Source organism: Lycorma delicatula, chromosome 10 (assembly GCF_047948215.1).
Source record: "Lycorma delicatula isolate Av1 chromosome 10, ASM4794821v1, whole genome shotgun sequence".
Taxonomy (NCBI): Eukaryota; Metazoa; Arthropoda; class Insecta; order Hemiptera; family Fulgoridae; genus Lycorma; species Lycorma delicatula.
This window is the reverse complement of record NC_134464.1, coordinates 95,490,860-95,515,526: the sequence shown is the minus strand read 5'-3', so window position 1 is coordinate 95,515,526 and position 24,667 is coordinate 95,490,860. Positions and strand designations below refer to the sequence as shown.

The following is a 24,667-nucleotide window of genomic DNA, read 5'->3' as shown; positions in this document are numbered from 1 at the left end:
TCGTTTTAAACCTCTGCTCAACGTGTCTCTTTTAATAGTTCGTTATTTAGCACGCGTGATTTTTTTTTTTAAATATTTATTTTTAAATTTAATCCTGAGAAAAATATTTGTATAATTAGTTATGGCTGTTCATCTAACTATTCGTAATTTTAATTATAAAATAACAACGAAGGGTTCATTAACTTCGCGTAATTTAAGTAGTATATTGACAAAAAAATATAATACTAATTTAAATTACACAAATAATAAACGTAACAGTAATATATTAGTTAAAAGTGTAATTCTTCCTAAATCTAATGTTTTATCTAATTTAAAACAGTGTAGATATTATTCGGCATCTCAAGATTATGTTTTAGAATCGCTTTATGGTGATGTTGAAATACCGAATTTAACCTTACCTGAAATGGTTTGGCGTAATGTAGAAGAGTGGAGTGAGAAACCTATGATCGTAAGTAATTAAAACGTTTAATCTTTATTCTGTAATTAGAAATAATGTACAATACTTTTGTAATTAAAAAAAGTAAGGCATTTACCGTTAAAAAAAATTGACAATGCAAGGGTTTAGTTCTGCTTACTATTAACAAAACGTTGGATGTTTACCGTATTTTTATCCATGAAGGTCAACAAATTATTATTTTGTCAATTATCTAAAATTAGCAAAATTTTGAAACTATAACTATACCTAACTGTAAAAATCAGCGTTGTTCATAACTTATTTTAAAACGGGTTTTACAGCGACTGGTGCTGCTGTTCTAACCCGCGTCAATCGATGTTATTCCTGGCGGTTTTTTTAAGTCGGCCAGAGATGTATATTTTGAATACCGACAAAACGCGTTTTCATTTTTTGTATTTATATATTACATAATGTTAAAGTATTTTTAGATATGGTCCGTTTTTATGTACAAGTAGAAATATCAAAATTTTTTATCTTAATCGTAAACTATTTTTCTTAAAAAAAAAAAGTTGATTTAATATTTTGTGATATCCCTATTTCATAATTTAGGTTATTTTTTTATGCGATTCATATCTTTAGTGAACTTAAATAAGCCACTCCCGCAATCAAATTTGATCTTGTACACGATGTTGTCAAAATAATGCATTTGTGGCGCGGAAAACGTTTAAAAGTAATAACCTTGTCCTTAATGTTACAAGTATATTTAAAAAATAATTTCCTTGAAACAAAACGTTATTACATTTTGTTAATAGAAAACTTTCTTTATTTTCTCGAAATTAAAATAAAGGATATCGTATTTTTTTTAGAACGGACCTGAAACTTCGTATGCTGCTAAATAAAAATAACCTTTTATCGGCCTGATATAACTCCAGAAATAAGTTATTTATCGATTCAGTCTGACTTGTATAATTTTTCCTTTTTGTCTTCGTTCTATTGATGTAATAAATAGAATACCAAAAAGGGAAAATAAGAGGTTGGCCAAAGTTTTGGGTGTGGGGTTTTTTGCAAATATCGATGTTTTAAGAACCTCTTAGTCCAAAAAAATTTCCGGAAGATGTACATGTGTTGACCTGTATTTAAAATACCTCAAAAAATGTCTATATATGGGGTATTAAATTTTGAATTAGATTTAAAAAAAGGAGAAGCGATTCGCCAAAAAAGGAGAAAGTTTTCGCCGTTTTGAATTTTTGACTATATATATAATGATTGTAGAAAACCAAGCTTTATTACGATGAATCTTGAGTCTGTCGGATTTAGGGGTGGGGGATACTCAGCATTCTAAACAGTTTTTCCATTATACCTCGCAAACCCCTCAGCCAATAAAGCTGAAACATCGGTTCGAATTCACTTTCTTTTTTTTTATTTAAATATGTTGATTTATTAATAATTATAAACGTCCGACTGTAAAAAACGTTTTACAAGAAATAATAATTCAATAATAATAAAAATAAAAAAATATCAGAAGTTATTAATGAAATAGATTTTATGTACTTTTCATTTTTTTTAAATGTGTATATGTAATTTAATAGGTACAAGGAAGTCGTGTGGTGTCCACATTAGATCTTTTTTGAGTCGTGTCTGTTGTTAAGAGTATTATGTGAGATAGCAAGAAGATCCAATTTTTTTTTACGAAAAATTTTGATAAGAAATTCAAATAGGCAAGGGGGTGAAATAAGAACCAAAACGTTTTGCCAAGAATTTTGATTTTTTTCCTAATTTTTAATGTAAAAACATCAATCAAGGTTGTGAAATCAAACCGTTTTCATTTATTGAATATTTTGATTTTTTTCGTTAATTGTACTTTAACTATTGCATAATTAGGTCATTAATATTTAAAAACCGTATGAGAATTTAAAATAAAAATTTGTCAGGGAAAAACCGGGGAAGTCATGCACCTCTGATTGGTTTTTCTATGTACATATTTTAAAATTTTACTTTTCATCCAAGAGATGAAAGTTGGCACTTCTGTCTGATGGTCCCGTTGTAATTTGTTTCCCAATAAATTAAACAGGAGTCTTTTTAATGAAAAACTAGATAAGATTTTGATGATATTTTAAAGATATATTGGATTATTGTAAATATTACATAGTATAATGATATTATAATATGACGTCGTTGAAATTATTTTTCCTTGAAAACTTAAATAAAAAAATAAATTTTGTTTTATTCAAGGGAGTTTTAGCTTACGATTTTATATCAGTTTCTTTATAGCGTTTCTCTACATTCCTTTTTCTTATTTTTATCAAGATTCAATTTTTTCATTTTTGTATTTCCTGCGAATGACTTTTTTTATATGGGAAAAAGTTTTTGAAGGCTTTTTCATATTTCAAATAAAATCGAAAAAAATACTAAACGTAAATACCAAACTGAATATTCCTTAAATTTTGACTTTTTGAAGTTGGTATCATATTCAGGAGGGTAATATTTAACTTGCCGCCGACTTCTAAAAATTGAAATTTATTTTAAAGGAAATTGGAAAACTTTATAAATTTTTACTACGTTTTATTTTTATTATTTATTTATTTTAAAAGCATAGCTTCTTACGTATGTTATTGCAAACAAAATAAACCTAATTGTAGCTAAAACATGAAAATGGACAGTAAACATTATTACTGAAATTTCTGTTGCGATCAAAAATGAAACTTTTTTCAGTCGCATTAATATATTTTTTTTCTTTTTTCTCTACTTTAGAATTTGGATTTTTCCTAAATTAATTAATAATAATTATCTTAATATAATTTTATGTTCTTTTAAATAATTTTAACCTTTGAAATTATTTTTTTTAAATTGATGTGGGTACCACATAACTTCCCTGAACGCCTATTAAATTACATATACACATTTTTTAAAATGAAAAGTACGTAAAATTTTATTTCGTTAAAAACTTATGATATTTTTTCTTTTTTGTTTATTGTTATTATTGAATTATTATTTATTGTAAAAGTTTTTTTTACAATCAGAGATTAATAATTATTAATAAAACAATATATTTAAATTAAAAAAAAGAAACAGTTAAAAAAGGAGATGAAGTCGGATTCGAACCGATGTGCCTTCCCCTTGTAAGATCAAAATATTTCATTAATTAAGATTTTATTTGGCTATAACTCTGGAACCAATGAAAATAAGTACCACTTATTATATGTCGTTAAAAAGCTCTCAATAAGGACTTATTAGTGCAGTTAAGAAAAATCCAATTTTTTTGAATTTTGGGCTTTTTTGGACACTTTTGGTCCAGTCGATTGCAATCAAAAGGGGAGATGCACAACTAGATATTATAACAATTCTAAATCCAAAATTTCAACATTCTATGGCGAATCGTTTTTGAGTTATGCGAGATATATACGTATGTACGTACAGACGTCACGCCGAAATTGGTCAAAATGAATTTAGGGATGCCAAAATGGATATTTCCGTTGAAATCTGAAAACCGAATTTTTTCGCCATCACAATACTTCTTTTACTTCGTACAAGGAAGTAAAAAGCATTTATATTTTTTTAATAATATTTATAAAATATAAAAAATGTAATTAAAATTTTAAAAACTTCGTTAACCTCAAAAAAATTATAATTTTGGGGTAGTAATTACAAGGACGATATATTCAAAATCTCTAGACTTTTTAAACGAGGACAGAATGAAGATTTCGTACCTTAAGCTTTTTTTTAATTTCTAAAAAAAATATTTTAGAATAAACCGTGTAATCCTTTCTCTAAAATAAATATAATCCATATCAAAGTAACCTTGAGTAACATATCGTTACAGCAATATTAGTCGATACCATGAAAACGTTGGACTTTAATCTTTCTTTGTAAATTATCTTAAGATTAAATATTTATGTGCGTAGTACATACTAATCCAAAAAAATTACAATGAAATTGTAAACCGTACGGTAAGAGTCTCGCAGATATCATTTTTTCTGCTCAAAAAACAAATTTTTTTGTAATATTATAAATAAAACTGTTTTTAAGAAAATGATACTGATATCAAAAAAAGGTGACGCTACTTTTCTATTATCAAAATCTTAATTTAGAATTTTCTTTAAAAAAAATATATGTAATAGACAATAGATGTACAATAATAGGTAACAAACAATGTTTAAGGGTTTCATATAATAAGCAAAAATAAAATTGTTACAAAATTTCCGGTCCAATTTCATTTATTAAACAACGAATAATCATAGGCATTTTATTATTTCTGTAAATTTGATGTGTATTACCGGTAACAGTTTTGTAACTAATTTTTTTTTTTTTTTTTTTTGCTTGTTGTATGAAACGCTTAAACGTTGTTTATTATCTGTTATTGATATCTATTGTCTATTACATACATTTAACATGTATTTTTTTTAAAGAAATTCTAAATTAATAGATTTTGATAATAGAAATGTAGTCTTACCTTTTTTAATATCAGTATCGGTTTGTTAAAAAAGTTTTATATTACAGAAATTTTTGTTTTTTGAGCGAAAAAAATGTCGCGTTTTGTTAGATTATTCTTTTTTTTTAATTTTTTTTTATGAATTACTAATTGTTATCTTATGGATTTATAATTAAAATTTATTGCTTAGAACAAACAGATTGAATTTCACGGACAATTTTTTTTATTGATAGTCATATCATTCACTTCATACCATATTTTTCCTTTTTTAATAAACTAGTACATGACCTTCACGAATCGAAATCCGTGATGTAATATTGAATTTATTACTTTGTAACTGTAACCCTCGATTTTTATAGTTAAATTCGATTGGTAAAATCGAATTTATTTCTGTTTATTTATTCCTTTTTTAATAAAATTAGTATAATCTCTTGTAAACTAATACTTTTATTTTTTTGGGATTAAAAAAATTATTTCATCTTCAGTATTTTCATTTATATAACAGCATTTACTATTAAAATACGCTGTAGTATATTTTCTTTTAAATTTTATTATTCAAGTACATTATCAAGTTTTTGTACGTTACCTAGTACTATCAACTACTGCTATCTAGCGGCGCGATTTGTAAAGGCACATTAAAAAAATGAATAAAATGACATATTCGAGTCCCGCGGTTCATCAAATGGATAAAAAAAACGTTGTCTAACAAAATTCGAGGTATTTTTTTTTAAAAGTATATTTCATTACTAATGTAACTGAACTGAGATATAATATTTTCACGCTTATTTTTTTTTATTTTCATTTCAATGTTAGGTTAGGTCATGTTTCGAACTGTAAACGCAGTTCGTTGACTTCGTCGCCTCTTACCGACGAAGTTCTAACAAACTCCTTGATAAAATCATCTGTTATTATTTTAATGTCTTCTACAATTTTGCTTATAACATATTTACATGTTTTTCTTTCTTTTTTGACAACGATTTACCCGTTTTTAAACAGGAAACATAAAATGGATAAAATTATATATGAAAAAAAAATTAAAACTTACCGGGAATTTAACGCTACATCCATTTTATCAAATAGTCAGCATACTAATCACTCTACTGTTAAACCAGATTGAACGATTGTAGAAAAATATATGTACTCATATAAGGTTAAGTATTCTATAGAATTTATAATCGTTGAAGATTACAAGTCTTCAAATATTGATGAAGTAATTTGAGAAAATATTGATATCAGTATAAGATTTTTGGTTTTATTTCTATTTGGTTCATTTTTAAATTTTTCTTAATGATAAAAAGAATGTGGAGGTTTTTTTGGAAGGTTTTTGTTAGTTGTAAAATTTTTTCTTACATTTCAATTTTAGTAATTTATTAACCGTTTATTTATTTAGCGCCGTCTTAAAAGATCGAAATTAAAAATGTACTATTTATGAATATTAGCGTTTTTTAAATGTGAATGTTATTTTTTTTTTTTTTACGTAAATTTTTTCGTTTTACTTATATATAAAATAACGTTTGTCTTACAAACAACTTCAACACAAGAAACCTGCGTATTGGTAAAAATCGGAAGTAAAATTATTAAAAATGATGTCATTTTAGTATGAGAATGCATTTTTATATATATATTTTTTTAATACTTTTATTTAATTGTACCGGTAAATCTGTAATCTTGAAGAGACTCATGTCGACTACAACTGAGACTGTGGTTATAATTGAAACCCAAACACCAAAGGGTGACCTTATGAGAATTAAATTACATTTAGCCGATAGTGAGAGAAACTAAATATAAATAAAATTTACAAAGAATGAATTTCTGAGACAGAAAAAAAAATTTCTGTTTAAAAATTTAAAAGAAATGTTAAAAAAAAAATAATAAATCACCTAATTGTTTTTGTTTAAATATGTATACATATATGAATGTATTGCATAACCGATACATACATATATAATAACAATAAAAACCTTTGCACAAATTGATTTTTAATTATTTCTTTTGGCCGCAATTGATTTTTGTGCGCGTAGTTCTAAAAAAAAAAAAATTAAAAGGAAGTTTGATCATACATAACACAATCTTAATATATTAAATAATGATGACAGTAAACAAATAAAACTATTTTTTCATTACGGTTTGTAATAGGCATATAATTTTTCGTTTAAATGATTTTCTTAAATTATCTGAAAAAAATGTAATATGCGATTACCAGAGGATCATTCTCTATAAAAGTAAAACGTTATCGTGTATTTGGTTAAACGTAAGACCCAAACGTATATACAAAAAATAAATCTGATGTAAACACCACATGACTTCCTTGTATGCCTATTAAATTATATACACACATTTTTAAAAGTATATAAAATTTTATTTCACTAATAACTTATAATTTTTTTTATTGTTATTATTATTTATTGTAAAAATATTGTAACAATCATGTTTATAATTATTAATAAATCAATATATCTAAATAAATAAAGTCCAAAAAAAAAAGGAAATGAAGTCGAATTCGAACCGATGTGCCATCCCCTTGTAAAATCAAAATATTTCATTTATTAAAACTTTATTTGGCTATAACTCTGGAACCAATGAAAATATGTACCGCTTATTAAAAACCTGTAAATGAGGGCTTATTACTGCAATTAAGAAAGAGTCAAAAATCCATATTTTTTTCTGGAATTTGGGCTTTTTTGGACATTTTTGGTCAGTTTGATTGCAATCAAAAAGGGAGGTGCACAATTAGATGTTACAAAAGTTCTAAATCCAAAATTTCAACATCCTACGTCTATTAGTTTTTGAGTTATGCGAGATACAAAAGTACGTACGTACATATGTAGGTACAGACGTCACGCCGTCATATTGGATTTAGGGATGGTCAAAATAGATATTTTCGTTGAAATGTGAAAACCGAAATTTTTCGTGATTACAATACTTCCTTTACTTCGTACAAGGAAGTAAAAACATTACGCCATGTCAAATTTAAAAGATTATTTAAAAAAACATCTAAGAAAGTTGTTATACTTTTCTGACATTGGTTATTTATTTATAGTTATATAGTGTAAAAATAATGATTCATGAAAAAAGTTTAAAAAATATGCAATAAATAAAAATATAACTTTTCTGATTTTTTGGGAATGGGTAGAATTTGGGGGCAATTTTTTTTTTTAACTGGTTAAGATAAGCGTGTACGCACGTACTATTAATATAAAGTGGGGTTGTTTTTGCAAAATTTTGAGAAAATTGATCCCAAAGAAACTATCAATCTCACTTTCTAGAGACATTGACTCCAAACATTTACCAGTAAATTGCCTCACATATATACCGAATCTCTGTTACCAAATTTTTCAAAATCAGTTTATCTAGTCAAAAGTTACTAAGCTTCAAACTAGTGAACACTATTAATTTTTTTATTATTATTAATAGTAAAACGTGCGAACATTACTTCCTATTTATTATTTTTTTTGAGGTCCCTGGATCAAGAAGGATCGATAAATGCAAAAACGTCATACTCCATTTTAATTTTACTTTTCCATCTAGATAGGGCTGTAACTGTAGAAGGGAAAATATTGTAATCGATCCAATTTGAGCATATGCGGGTTTTCACCGGATCTTGACTTTTGACACCTAAGGAACCCAAAAAAGCGGATGGAAATTTTCCGGATGTTCGTATAACACCGTACGATGTTTGTTTTGTAACTACTGGACCGATTTTGACCAAACTTGGTCACATTACTGCTGTATATAGGGCATTGATGCCATTAAATGTTCAACTTAAAAGGTCAAGGGGGTGAGGCTGTAGAGCAAGGTAACCCTCATTATCTCGAGATTCCCCTATTTTAAGGTCTTATTTTTTTTAGGCGCATTTTTAACAATTAAAAAATAACAATATTTGCAAAATCGCATCCCCAATCCAAAAAAAAATGCTCTAAACTACTGCTATGTTGTTACATCACAGGTAAGGGGTAGAACTAAATAAATTAATAATATTTTAAGTGTAAAAAAGTAATTCGATCTGGCCAGGTCTCGAACTCGATCGCCCGGTTGACTTGGTAGCTGGTGCGTTAAGCATCGCGGTTATACCAGTCTGCCGATAGTACAAGCAAAATTTGTAAGTTGTAACTACGTAAGTTGTAAAATGATATTAGTTTAGTTAGTGCCGAACGTCGTAACTAGTACCGCCACACTCGCGCGCGCTTTAATTAGAATCATTGAATTAAATAAATAAACGAAAAATAATTATATTTAAATAAAATGCTAAATATTTTTAATTAAGTTTTGTGTGTAAGTCGTGGATCAGAAACAACCCACAGTTGTAGGACTTTCCCGGAACGCGGCTTTAGCCGTGTGACGGAAACGTCCTACAACCGTATTTTCAGTTGGTCTGACTGATTAGCATACTTTCTTATTTGCAGTTCAGTTTTATAGCAATGATGCCAAGATAGTAAAAACCTGAAGTTAAATTTTTTTTAAATTCAAATCATCTTTTATATATTTTATAATTAATCTCTTAATTTTAACCAAAATTAGGATAATTGGATTAATCGATAATAAAATTAATTTTGGTTTAAACCAAATGAATAATCAAAATTATTATACTAACCGGTTAAAGATTATAATTCATTTACTACTATAAAAATACTATTTACATGACCTTAACTTTTTATACAAAACATAATGTAGCGTACAACACTGTAAACAACATACGATGTTTCATTTAATAATAAAATACAATTAATTGATCGTAACAAGTTCAAATCCGTCTAATAAAGTTAATTAGTTCTGCTTTTTTGTACTTTAATAATTCATTTTTAACATTATTAATTAATATTAATTATTACAAAATTTTACTGTAAACGTTAGTACATCTGAACAAAACGCAGTTGTAACGACACAAGTCGATAACGTGTTATTTCGTTCCTTGATATCAGTAAAATTCTTTACAGTAAAATATCATAGTCTTTTTTTTAACAAAAAATCTCACTTCTTTGTTTTTATTTACGTAGTAGTTAATTTATTTTTAACCGATCTTAATAAAGGCAACCTATCTCTATTTAATGAATGTTCAAATTCTTATTTTTATTAAATATGGTAATTTCGATGATTCTTATTTTGTACTTTCTTTACTTTCTAGAGACTACTTGTTGTAAGTTTTTCTTTCGTAATTAGATAGATTTCATAAGAAAGCTACCTACTGTAACGGGTACCATGATTCGACTACCGGATAATTTCGACATATCTTCGTGTTTCACATCCCCCAGAACCCAAAAATACCGTCAGCTCAAAAGTTTATATATATTACTTTCTTGTGGACACGATAACTTCTGTAATCTTGCACCATTCATTTTCAAATTGTTCCTTAAAAATAACTCGTCCAAAAATCCCGGTCGAGTTTTTTAACGGCCAAAATCGGACCGTGGGTGTGAAATGGGAGGCTTTTTCGAAAAAAATGTAGCTATAACTTTCTTTTTAAGTAAAATATCGAATTCGTTTAAAGTTCCTATTGTTCTTTGGATAAGGGCCTTAAACTTATATGACTAAAGTTTTTTTGATATCACCAACATTGACCCAGGGGGTAGAAAAAATGGGGGTTTGAATATAAAAAAATCATACATCCCTTAATAGGCAAGTATCGAATCGGTTTAAAGTGGTCGTTACTCCTCTAAACATTACCTAAAGTTTTTGTCTGAAACAATTTTTGATATTTTGGACCAGCCCAGTAGGCTTACATAACTTAAATAAGAGATTCTTTTTACAAAATATTAATTTATTTGAACGAATTTTTACTTTTTTGTCATCTTTATAGTCTGTTTTTGAATTGTTATAGCTTACTTAACTTAACTTAATTTTTATATTATTTAGAATATTTTCGTGCAAAAATTCAAGAAAATTAGTTGGGAAATGTAAAATTAAATAAATAAGTAGTAATCCCATAGTCGGTAATGTTAGCTTTATTTCGATTTTTTCTACAATCTTTTTTAACTTTTATAAATACGAAAATTTAATAGGTTTGGGTATTTCTTGAAAACGGCTTTTATCATGCAGACGACTTGTTTTTTATTATGAACAAATTCATATTTCAAATTAAAATATTATAAAATAACATTAAAAATAAAATATATAATTTAATAAAACCGATTTTTAAAAGAATGTAAAAAAGAATAATATTTTATAAATTCTTCTTTAAATTTTTAAATTTGGATTAAATTCGAGGTAAGTTTTTTGACCTTTTTAATTTAGCGCCGATAAAAATTGGAAAATATTTCTGTAGAACCATTTATTTTTAATCGGTTTTATCTTTATAAAAAAAAAGTTTAAGTTCTGTTTTTTTTTTTTTTTAATTAACTTTTAAGTCACATAATTTTCGAAAATGTGTTTTTTTTTAAATTCTTTAAATTTCTCCAATTTCATTTCTTTCAAATTGTTCATATCTTATGTTGTAAAATGTAAAATCATTTCTTCATCGTACTTAAAACACGCTTCGTGTAGAGTAGATTTGTTACTCATATATATCTTTCACTCTCAAGATTCGTACATATACTTAATTCTATTATCATTTTCGATACAATAAAACACTTTTTACTCGTTTGCTACTAAATAATATAGTTTTTTTGTTACTTAATATAAACAATTGTAAATTACATAAAAAAGTTATCTGATAAGTTGTCCCAAAAATGACAAGATTTCAGCCACTTGTCTAATTTATTAAAGAATTGTTTTCTTTTTCATGTTACTCTCTCATACATCGACCTATGCACATACGCAATACCGATAAAAAATCCCCTTAATAGAGTAACTTAATGATAAAAGGAAGATTATCTATTTCACAATCCGGTAAATATAAGCTTAAGCCCAATCGCTATATTGTCTACTCACTCTTTTTTTTTCATAACGAGAAATGAACTTTAGTGTATGAAAAAATGTCAAACCTGACAAGCATGGCATCTTTTCATACGCTACTAATTTTCATCGGGCTAATGATCATAGCTTTTGATGCCCAATCTTTCATGACAAAAAAAAATAATTTAAATAAACGAGCTTTGCTTGTTTTATTTTTATTAAATATATAAAAATAATAGTTAATGTAAAATCGTATAAAACTTCTTTGTAAGTTAATTTTAATTATATATTCATGTCAAATATCAACCCGAATTAAATATTTAGTACGATACGTATTAGCATATGTGTTATTAAACTAGTTTTTACATTTAAAAATGTGTTCTACAGCAAATAAAGTGATTATGAATGCTTTACGTTAAATAAAAGAATGTCTCATACTAACAATAGCGTCTAACTTTACTATTTTTGGTTGTGTACTGGCTTCTTTACAATATTATCTATCGGTGTAATGGTTGATAATGGAGTAATTAGTCATACGAAAAAAAAAATTGGTTTTTAAACCGTAAAACAATTTAAAAAAATCGATATTATTAATATGTATATAACAGTTGATTTTAAATAACATACACTCATTTTTTATTCATTATTTTTAGGTTTGTAAATTCTACAAAAGACTTTGCCTTGGTTTACGGTTAAAACTGAATTAATTAGTAAAAAAAAGTTGATTTTAATTAAATATTATTTAAAAATTATGTCTCGTAAAATACAAATAGCTTAAACAATATAGGGATTTTACATTTTGTCACAGTACCTGTAGAATTATTAAAATTAATAATAATAATAACACTAGACAACACTAAAAAATTTTTTAATTTTTTTATATTTGTATCTAACATGTTATACAACTTTTCTTACTGTAATTTGGGTGCTGATTTCAAATATTCTATTAAATTTGTGTTACCACGTAAATGTTTTACGTAAATCGTAAATTTGAAAAAATATTTTCTAGTAAACTTATTTTGACTACTGGTTAAAATTAAGAATAATTTCTGTAATTTTACTTTTAAACAATACGCATACACTCTTAATAAAAAATAAATACATACACTGTATCATAAGAAGTAGACACGTACTAACATGTCTGTATAATGACATCATAAAAACATCTGTTGTTGCATAGTACAGAGCTTAAAATCTTATTCAGTCTAGCTTCACTTGTCCTATACTGTGTGTTCTGTTTCACAGAGTTATTAGTGTTTTTCTATATTTTCATCGATTCTCTACAATACAAAAGTAATTTTTCTCGATTTTGTTTGCTGCCCGCAAAAGTTCGTGGATTTTAAAATCATTCAGACAATTTTTGTTTTATCTGCGATAAATTTGCTCCTAGATCTCAAAGAAAGGCTATTTCTGAATCGATAAAAACAGCTTATAAATTTTACTTTGTGCACTCGGTGATCAAGATAAAATCTTGGCGCCTCATTTTACTTGCATATTGTGCTCAGAAAGTCTCATTGAATGGTTGAAGGGGAAACGTCGAGGCGTGCCGTTTGCTGTACCGATGGTTTGGCGTGAACCTAAGGACCACTTCATCGACTATACATTTGCATGACAATATATTTGGATTTTCATTCAAAAATAGAAAGTTCATAAAATATACAGATGTATCTTCAGTTCTAAAGCCGGTACCATACGGAGAGGAATTACCTGTACCACCGTCTAATCCGACATTGCTAGAAGGACAATTTGAAAATGAAGAGGATGATCTAGAGAATGTTGAATTTCTTCCTTTACTTTTGACTATAAGTTTAGGGAATGTAAAGTAGCTGCATGGAAGTCCTTCAAAGATGTTGGACATTTTTAGGCAACAGAAAAGATGAAAACGATGGTTTTTTATTAATTAGCTGTTAAAAAACTACAAACGTTTAGGATGTAGAATGTCATTAAAAATTAATTTCCTACACTCCCACCTAGACTTTTTTCCCCAAAAATTTGAGCTTTGTCAGCGATGAGCAAGGAGAGAGTTTCTATCAGGATATTCTGACCGTGGAGCATCGGTACCAAGGAAGATTGGATCCTGGAATGATGGGTGATTAATATTGGTTTTTGTTTAGAGAACCTGATCGAACATCGTACATACGAAAACGTTGTCAACATAATTTAAAAATGAAAGGTTAATCAATTCCAATGATTTACACTTTTAAAAACTGTATTAATGTATTTCAATTTATCCGTGCTTGAATAAATACAAATTTCGTTGATTTAAACAAATTTTAAATGAATACACATAAATATGTATATTTTTTAAATATTTATTTCATAGTGACTATGCATTTATTGGTAAATAAATCGTATGTATCTAAAAAACGTAATGTATTACACAAATTCTGATGACAGTTTCGAATTAAGCACCCCAAAATTAGTTAAAATCACCATGTACGATTTGGAGATACAGAAAAAACTTCTTTTTTTCTTGACTAGAATAATTTATTTCCAAAATTTTGTTTTATACGGTATCTCAGAAATACATTACAAACTTAAACTACTTGTACGAGCTCTGTTCAGAAAATAACCGAACATTTTTAATTACCCGCCAACAGAGATATTTAGTGACGTGCGGTTGGCAGCATTGTATTCTGCATAACCTCGTCTCTAACCACATGTTCTTTGGATGTTATTATCTCGTTTAGTTTTTGCGTAATTGTTATTTGAGCGCAACGTGTTAAAGTATTAGTTACGATTTTTGTAAAGTGAAATTTTCGGGAGCAAATATAAAACGTAAAGTTTTGCGTGAAACTGAGGAAAATTTTCACAGAAACGTTTCAACTTTTGAAACAGCTTACGGAGATGATGCTCGAGCAATTTTACGAATGGTTTTCACGATTTAAAAGTGGTCATTAGTCGATTGAAGATGACTCTCGATCAGGAAGGCCTTCGACTTCAACCGATGACACCCACGTTGATCTGGTGCGTGCAAATATTCGATCGACTGTCAGAGAACTTGCAGAAGGGGTTAGCTTCTCGATTGGATCATGCCGTGACATTTTTACTGAAAAATTGAACATGCATCGAGTTGCAGCTAAGTTTGTTCCTCGTTTGATGACCGAACAGCAGAAAGAACATCGAGTGGAGGTTTGTCGGCAACTTCTTGAACAAGACGATGATGATGAAACATTCATGAACGGATCATAACGGGAGAAGAAAACTGGGTTTACGACTACGATGTTGAGACAAAAGTTCAATCATCACAATGGATTGGCAAAGATTTCCACCCCCTAAGGAAGCACATTAGTCTCGATCCGAGGTCAAAGTCTGATGTTTCCATTTTAATGGTATCGTGCATTTTGAATTCTTGCCAAAAGGTGAAACAGTGAACCGTGCGTACTGTCAAGGCGTTTTACAACGGTTACGTAATAACCGCCTCTCGCATATTTTATTTGTTTTTTTATCATTAATGACGCAAAATTAAATTTTAGTTGGTTGTATTTTTAAAAAAATCATTTAATCGTTTATTATGTTTGTTTCGTTATGCTTTTTTTTTTTTGAAAGATTGAACTATTTTCTAATCTACCGGTAGTGGGCATTTTGTTGGTTGTAACTTATGCTCAATGACACCCGTCCGGTTGTTCAGATCAATAAAAAAATAAAGAATAGTTTTACATTAAGAAGTATCATTTTAAATTAATAGTAAAACATTTCTTTTTTAATAAGCATTATCATTATTTCGATGTAAACTACAAAATTTACGATTTAATATGGTACACAATATCTGATAAACGCCCGCCTAGGTTTCTATTTTAATTGTTAATCCTTTGAAGGAAATTCTGCGTCATGATTTCATATAATTAGAGCGTCATTCTGCGAAAAAAGGCTTGAATAGTCTTTAAGAGTTCGAATTACATGTTTGTGGATTATTGGCGTAGACTTGTTCTTTAACAGAATCCCAAAGAGAAAAGTCAACCGGCCTACGTGGGGCGAGCGATAGCGTCTCTGTCTTTCATCCGGAGGTCCCGGGTACGAATCCCAGTATTACGCAAGGCATTCTCACGCTAAAAAACTGCAATTTCATCTCATCCTCTGAAGCAATATCCAACGTTGGTCCCGAAAGTTAAGTCAGATCGCACGATATAGGCGATATATTGTCTCCGTTTCGTGAGATAATCCATCTTGGAAATTTCGCGGTAATTTAATTGTTTATCGATTCGTTCGGCTGTTAGTGACATCCTGATACAAACAGTACCCGATAACATCACCGGATCAAAAACCGCACTAAAAGTCACTCGTGGATAGAGACATTGGTTTGCTTGGCATTTCTCCCGCCACCATTCCGATCGGTCGCCCTGATGCATAAGACCGAATGTCTGTGCCACAAACGGCTACTAAGCCTCGAAACAGTTTAGCCAGAGCTAACCTAAAAGCGTGAGCGGAATAAGCATGGTGCCATACACCACTCGCTTGCGTGTCCCACCACTTGTTACATATCACTAAAATGGGTAGACGCACCCCGTCAATTACTAAAATATATATGACTATCAATAATTAAATTTATCTCGTCAAAGACAGCAATTCGCTGCCACGCCTAGGCCGCTGAATGCCAGCAAGGCCTGTCCACCATTAAAGCGCTTGGAGCCTTAATCTGGCCGGTAGCCAGCCATATCTCTCGGTTAGCTTCCTACAACAACGAGGTAGAAGTCTTTTTTCTTAGATAAACTACTGATGTCAGTTGAACAAAGCAACCGCATCAGGGAACTCCCACACGGTCCGATAATGCGTCTCTCGCCACATCGACTCGCCGCTTGTGAGTGGCCAATTTTTCCTTTGATCTCTAAGTTACAGGGTGACCTGAGTTCTGCCCCCCCCCCACCATTTGGGCAATCAGACATCATGTGTTCGTTCGACTGTACCTCCCCGCAGACGCACAGCTCACCAGCTGCCAGGCGGAACCGAAATAAATATTGGTTTTAATTTACATGGTTGGAGAGCACTCGGGCTCCCGTTGCCCTTAAAAATGAAGGAGAAGCATATCATCCTCCAGATCCAGAATAAATCTGTACAAGGACCTTCCCTTAGTCGTGGCGTGCCATTCTTGCTGTCATGCTTCCATCGCGAGGCTGTAAAGCCTCCTATACAGGCGGGAGATGGGTAACTGTTCTTAGAACCAGTGCATTGAGATCACCGTTCCGCTCCGGTACAGGGTCGACTCGAAACCACATTCCAGATACCTCGGCCTCCCTGCGTCTTCGCAATCTCCACATGGCTGCCCGAACGTTCAACATTAAATCGATTGGGAGAGCCTTTTCCAATACGGTGGTAGCGTCGTAGACGGTTGTTTTTAAAAACACCAGTGCATACAATTAAGGCTCTGCGCTGGGCACTCCTTAAATTTTGAATAAGTGCTCGATCTTTTCAAACTAAGCGCCCAAACCGACACCGCGTAAGAGCTGAATAGACACATGCTCGATAATTATTTTGGTTTTTGGGGTCACGCAACCGGCAGTTCTGTTTATTCTCGTATCCATTCAGTTGAAAGTGAGCCGCCATTATTATTTTTTTTTAATCTAAGTTACATGTCTGCATCTTCAATACTCGATCAGCGAACTCACGATGTTGAGTGTGAACATGTGGTCGCATTTGTTGCGTCAGCTGAACTTTCTAAGTATGAAATTCAAGATCTTTATCCAGAATGTGATGTAGACTAGGTTTTTGAGACGGCTAATGGAACAAGACCAATAAATAATCAGATTTGTTCAACCCATGTTGAACTTTATCAGTTTTCTCAAATTTAGCAATTAAGATTATAAGTCGGTCTTCATTACTACTAAAATATGACGAATTGCCTGTGCGAAATGTTCACCATTTCGTAATTTGTTAGAGCTGTTTGAGAATATATCATTCCATTTTTACTTCGTACAGATTTTCAGTTAAATTTCACTTTTTGTTTCTTTACAACTGTTAATAAATAATATATTTATTTGTAATATTGTATATTTATTGAAAAATACTGCAGAAATCAAAATAATACATATTAATATATAACTTTTTATCTTGGTTTCATAATACAATGATGTCATTATCTATAATAATAAATAAAATAGTACAGTACCATGTTCAATCCCATTTTTTTCATTTATATCTGTTTTTTACATATTTAAGAATTTTCATTAGGTTTAATTTAAACCAGATTTCTGTTTTATTTTTAATAGTTCCTTGATGTTGATATCAAAAAAATGCCATCTATAATAATCAATAACATCATGATGTTGTTACTTTCTTAATCGTCTTAAAGATATGATTTAAAAATAATTGAATTTTTAATTCTGTTTCGTGTGGATTTTAATATTTACTATTTATTTAATATTTATATTTATAATGAATGTTAATTTTAATAACAGATTAAGATTTAATATTGAAAATATAAGCTTTATTTTTATAAAAGCAAAATATTGAATGAATGAACTAGATATTTTTATTCATAAATTTTCAATCGGAAAAGTTCGAATTAACATTATTTAATGTAATAAATTGCGAGGCACATTAATTTTTCCAGTTACACGTGTTTGAATTACTAAGGTTTCAGTCAGCTTATATATACATATTTATACTGGTCAAGGTCAGAAATAATGTGCATCAATTTTTTTTTTTTAACTTGATAATTAACTATATACGGAGCTTTACAATAAATAATAAAAATGAAATAGTAACTAAAAACATTTGGTAAAAAAAACCCAATTAAAATGCATATAATAAAAAAAAACAGGCTGTTAATATTTTTACTATAAGATGAACTTTGCTCTTTTGTTCTATTTTATGTAACAGTAAGATATAAAAATATTACATTATATCAGTGATAAGAAAACGGACTTAGGCCGCTCGTTTCTCTGAGGAGATAATAAATTCAGTCAGTAAATACTAAAATAAATAAATAATTTAGGTGTTACACTTTTTTAAGATGTGCAAAAACAACAAGAATTTGTTAATTGAAATTTTTACGATTGAAATATAATTTGTTCATTTCTTTTTCGTTAACAACTGTGCATTCTCCTGCAGACCCTTACCGCGGTATTCTACATGTCCATATGGAATATGATTGTTTATTACAGTATGATTGGTTTGCTTGGCATTTCTCCCGCCACCACCCCATTCGGTCGCCCTAAAGCACAAGACCGAATTCTGTGCCACAAACGGCTACTGAGCCCCGAAACAGTTTAGCGACCAGTGTCCTAACTAGCTCCTAGAGCTAACCTAATTGTGAGAGCGAACTAAGCATGGTGCCATACACCAGTTGCTTCATGTCCCACCGCTCACTTGTCATATATTCTAAAATGGGTAGGCGCACCTCGTCAACTACTAAAAATATATATGTCATTCAATAAATTAAATTTATTACGACAGCAATTCGCTGCCACGCTTAGGCCGCTGATTGCCAGCAAGTACCTGTCCACCAATATTAAAGCGCTTGGAGCTTTAATTGGCTGATAGCCAGCCATAACTCTCGGGTAGCCCATATGGAGTCAAGTCCGGGATGTATGGTGGGTGATCAAACACTTCCCTACGAAAACGCTGCAGGAGCTTCTTTGTTACAGCTACAATGTACGGCCGTGGATTGTCATGGAGAAAGACAATGCCTGATGACAACATTCCTCTCCGCTTATTCATATTCACCCACCATACAGCCCGGACTTGGCTCCATCCGAATTTCACCTCTTTGCTCACATGAAACGCTGGCTAGGAGGACAACATTTTGGCACAGACATTGAGCTGCAGACTATTGTAGAAACATGGCTGAAAACACAGGCGGCTCCGTTCTATGACGAGGGTATTGGAAAGTTGGTACCACGCTACGACTATGTCTAAATCGGAGTGGCGACTATGTAGAGAAATAGCGTAACTATGTAAGTACTTGTTACAAATAAAAAACTTTTTATTTTCACTGTAGTTTTAATTTCGTGACCGATCGGACCTTGAAACAAAAATAACCCTCATAATTCTTATCATTATCGAGCACAAAATTCCAACCAATCGTATTCTTTGTTTTTTAACCAATCATAAGTCTATTAGTCATTAGTCATTTGTCTATTATGGACAGACATAAGAACATTGATTTTATATATGTAGAAGAAGAAAGTCTGTTTGTACATTTGTTTGTTTGTTCCGTAAATATCTCGACACCGGCGCCAGCTAGCGGGTATATTTTTTGCAAAAAATTTTCTTTTAACGTAATATATGTTCTGAATATGAGCCAAATCGAACCGTAGATGCAATTTTTCCAAACATCTCAACCCCAGCGCCATCTAGCGGGTCCATTTTTTACAGAGAAATTTCTTTCCGTGTAAATAACACCTATTATGAATATGAGCCAAATAGGACCATTAATACAAATTTTCGAAATATCTCGACTCGTGCGCCACCTATCGGGTCCAAACTAATTCAGAAATCTTTGCGTGCAGGCGCACAACAACTCACGAAAGTTTCATCGCAGTCAGATGAATGATGTAGGAACGCATTCGGGACAAACAAACATTGATTTTTATTTATTTTTTTTTTTTTTGTCTTCAGTCATTTGACTGGTTTGATGCAGCTCTCCAAGATTCCCTATCTAGTGCTAGTCGTTTCATTTCAGTATACCCTCTACATCCTACATCCCCAACAATTTGTTTTACATACTCCAAACGTGGCCTGCCTACACAATTTTTCCCTTCTACCTGTCCTTCCAATATTAAAGCGACTATTCCAGGATGCCTTAGTATGTGGCCTATAAGTCTGTCTCTTCTTTTAACTATATTTTTCCAAATGCTTCTTTCTTCATCTATTTGCCGCAATACCTCTTCATTTGTCACTTTATCCACCCGTCTGATTTTTAACATTCTCCTATAGCACCGCATTTCAAAAGCTTCTAATCTTTTCTTCTCAGATACTCCGATCGTCCAAGTTTCACTTCCATATAAAGCGACACTCCAAACATACACTTTCAAAAATGTTTTCCTGACATTTAAATTAATTTTTGATGTAAACAAATTATATTTCTTACTGAAGGCTAGTTTAGCTTGTGCTATTCGGCATTTTATATCGCTCCTGCTTCGTCCATCTTTAGTAATTTTACTTCCCAAATAACAAAATTCTTCTACCTCCATAATCTTTTCTCCTCCTATTTTCACATTCAGCGGTCCATCTTTGTTATTTCTACTACATTTCATTACTTTTGTTTTGTTCTTGTTTATTTTCATGCGATAGTTCTTGCGTAGGACTTCATCTATACCGTTCATTGTTTCTTCTAAATCCTTTTTACTCTCGGCTAGAATTACTATATCATCAGCAAATCGTAGCATCTTTATCTTTTCACCTTGTACTGTTACTCCGAATCTAAATTGTTCTTTAACATCATTAACTGCTAGTTCCATGTGAAGATTAAAAAGTAACGGAGATAGGGAACATCCTTGTCGGACTCCCTTTCTTATTAGGGCTTCTTTCTTATGTTCTTCGATATATGATGATTTTTATATATGTAGATTTATATCCACATTTTATGTGGATTTGAAGCAATATCTGTTTCGGTTTCACTTAGCTGCTGATGAGTTGTGTGTCTGCGGGGAGGTCCAGTCGAACGAGCATATGATGTTCGACTGCCCTGCTCTTGGGGGGGGGGGGCAGAGATCGGGCCACGCTGGAACTTAGAGGTCGGGGGGGAAACTGGCCGCTCATAAACGGCGAGTCAGTGTGGCGAGAGCCGCATTGTCGGACCGTGTGGGAGTTCCTCGATGAGGTTGCGAAGTTCAACCGTCATCGCTACAGTTTTTTAATTAAGCTGGGTTATACTGATTCCTATAGCGCCGCTGTGGGAAGTTTTTCCTGAGATAATGGCTGACCACCAGCCAGATACAAGCTTCAAGCGCTTAAATGGTGGACAGGCACTAGCTGGCATACAGCGACCGAGGCGTGACAGCCTAAATTGCTGTCTTTTATTTTATTAACGTTAATGACTTTTAGTAATTAGTAACAAGGGGTGCGCCTCCCCGATCTAAATTTAGTTTGACAAGTGAGCGGTTGGGACACATAAGCGGGTGGTGAATAGTACTCTGCTTAATCCGCTCACGCTGATAGGTAGCTCACTAGGAGTTTTTAGGAGGTCGTTAAACTGTTTTAGAAGCACAGTAGCCGTATCTTGGCACTGACATTTGGTCTATGCTCTAGGGGGACCGAATGGGGTGGTTTAGGGAGAAATGCCAGTTAACCAATATATTTAGATTTAGCCTGCGGAACCACCGTTATGTATGACTTCTGAGGGTGAATGAGGATGATATGAATGAATGTAAATGAAGTGTAGTCTAGTGCAGTCTCAGGTCAACCGTTCCTGAGATGTGTGGTTAATTGAAACCCAATAACCATCAAAGAACTCCGGTATCCACTATCTAGTATTCAAATCCGTATAAAGTAAGTGTACTGGAGCTGAGAAGAACTGAAATTATTAAAGTGAATTACAAAAATTATAGTCTGGCGATTTTGTACCTGTTCTATTTAAGAATTATTTTTAATTCAATTAGTAAAAGAAGTGAAAGCAGTTTTTAATAAAGCAAGTTTCCTAACCAATAATATTTCTAACTTAGTTAAAATAAATTTCCTTCAAACAAAAACCGTATGAAAAGTTAGAAAATCAATCTATTATTTAGTAGATTTAAGTGCTGTATTCCGCCAGTCCTAGCAATATCACTCTAACATTCGTAGTCGATGCGTTCGGAGTACCTCCAGTTTTAGCACTCGTTTTTGAGAATGGAATTACTCCGAAACGCGTCGAATATTAGAATCACTTTTCTAGGAATGGCAGGAAATAACACTAAGATCAATCGTGAAATCCTAGCGAAAATATATTAAATATTGTAATAAAAAAATGTTATTCGGTATATTGGTTTATATTTAATATATTTCTAATTTTGCTCATTACCTGCAGTTTCTTGAATTTCGATCTCATATTACTACACAATACAATAAGCAAGAAATTATGTACTGTTAGAAGAAAAAAGTTACGAGGAAAGGTTTCTGTAGGTATTTCAAAAATAATAAATTTTAATTTTCGAAAAATTTGATTTCTTTCGATAATTTTTTAACTTAATTTTTTATTAACATTAAAATCCTCCATATCCATACGATTGACCTTCTGAACTCCTTTTTTTGCTACTTTGATTTTTTTTTTATCTCTATTGGGAAATATTTCAAAAATACTTAGTCGTATTTTTGTTTCCTGCAATTTAAATAATAAAGAGCTGTTAGAACATTTCCTTCCAGGTGAACTTACGTTTTTAAAACGGATGAAAATAATATAATTTTACTCGTTTATGGATTCTAAAACTGAAATCACTACTTCTCTTCTTGAAATATGTCAGATCTTGTCACACCACCACTATATATTTCCGTGAAAACTTTTGTGTTTTGCAAATTCAGCAGCTTAGAATTACACTTTTTTTATTGTAAATTAACTAGCTATATGTCTCAGTTTAATTAAATTAAAAACAAATAGTTTATTCATTCAGAATAACAACAAAAACAAAAAATCTGATGTTGACACCACATGACTTCCTTGTACGCCTATTAAATTACATATACTCATTTCTTTAAAATGAGATGTACGTAAAATTCTGTTTCATTAATAACTTCTGATATTTTTTCTTTTTTATATTGTTATTATTGAATTATTATTTATTGTAAAACATTTTTTACAATCGGAGATTAATAATTATTAATAAATAAATATATCTAAATTAAAAAAAAGGAGATTCGAACCGATGTGACCTCCTCTTGTACGATCCAAATATTTCATTAATTAATTCTGAAATGTTATAGAAATTAGTATTGCCTATTCTTCTTTACGGGAATGAAACCTGGAGGATGTAAAAAAAAAAAAACAAAAAACAGACTGTTCAGACAGTTTAAATGAAATTTTTAAGGAGAGTGAAGGGATAGCTTGGATAGATGTAGGGATGACAGAATTAGAGATAAGTGGTTGGTTTCACTTCCAGGGAATGGAAATTAGTAGGTTACCTAAACGCGCGCTGTATTACATTGCAAGAGGAAGACAAATGATGGGAAGACCGTGGTTACGATGGGCGGAACAGGTCTAGAACCTAATCCTTGGGGGCAGATGATGATGATAATGATTAACCAATAAGAAAGCACGTATATATGCTCTCTGATTGGTTTAACGGACCGAGAAATGACATAGGAACTGTAATACTTTAAATGTAACAATGTATGTATAAATGGAACCCGTGACAACGCGTACTTCTGCCTCGAATTGATTTGACATCGTCTGACACTATTGTCTTTATCTACTTTCTTTTTCTGTTTAGCCTCCGAAACCACCGTTAGGTATTATTTCAGAGGATGATATGTATGAATGCAAATGAAGCGTAGTCTTGTACAGTCGCAGGTCGACCGTTCCTTAACCCACCGGGTTGGTCTAGTGGTTAACGCGTCTTCCCAAATCAGCTGATTTGGAAGTCGAAAGTTACAGCGTACAAGTCCTAGTAAAGCCAGATATTTTTACATGGATTTGAATACTAGATCGTGGATACCGGTGTTCTTTGGTGGTTGGGTTTCAATTAACCACACATCTCAGGAATGGTCGAACTGAGAATGTACAAGACTAACACTTCATTTACACTCCTACATATCATCCTCATTCATCCTCTGAAGAATTATCTAAACGGTAGTTACCCCGGCTAAACAGGAAAAAGAAGAAGGTCGACCGTTCCTGAGATGTGTGGTTAATTGAAACTCAACCACCAAAGAACACCGGTATCCACTATCTAATATTCAAATCCGTAAAAACGTTATTCTTGCCTTTGCTAAGATTTGGACCTTAGAACTCTCCACTTTGAAATCAACTGAACTGCAATGAAGAGTTCACCACTAGTCCAACCCGTGGGTTTATCTGACACTAATATCCCATTTTCTCTTAAACGAAGACAATTTCCTATACGGTTATCATTCTGGATGACTATCCTCAAGAAACAAGAACAAACTCT

General features: G+C 31.1%; 1 protein-coding gene across 1 annotated transcript in view; it reads left to right on the top strand.

Annotated features, from left to right (window-relative positions):
* Positions 1 to 49: 49 nt before the first annotated feature.
* Positions 50 to 24,667, top strand: part of LOC142331766 (uncharacterized) — a 106,708-nt gene continuing 82,090 nt past the window's right edge. The window contains exon 1 of the mRNA XM_075377851.1: positions 50 to 448. Within this exon, the coding sequence (XP_075233966.1) occupies positions 122 to 448 (327 nt within the window). The 5' untranslated portion in view covers positions 50 to 121. The remainder of the gene's footprint in view (positions 449 to 24,667) is intronic.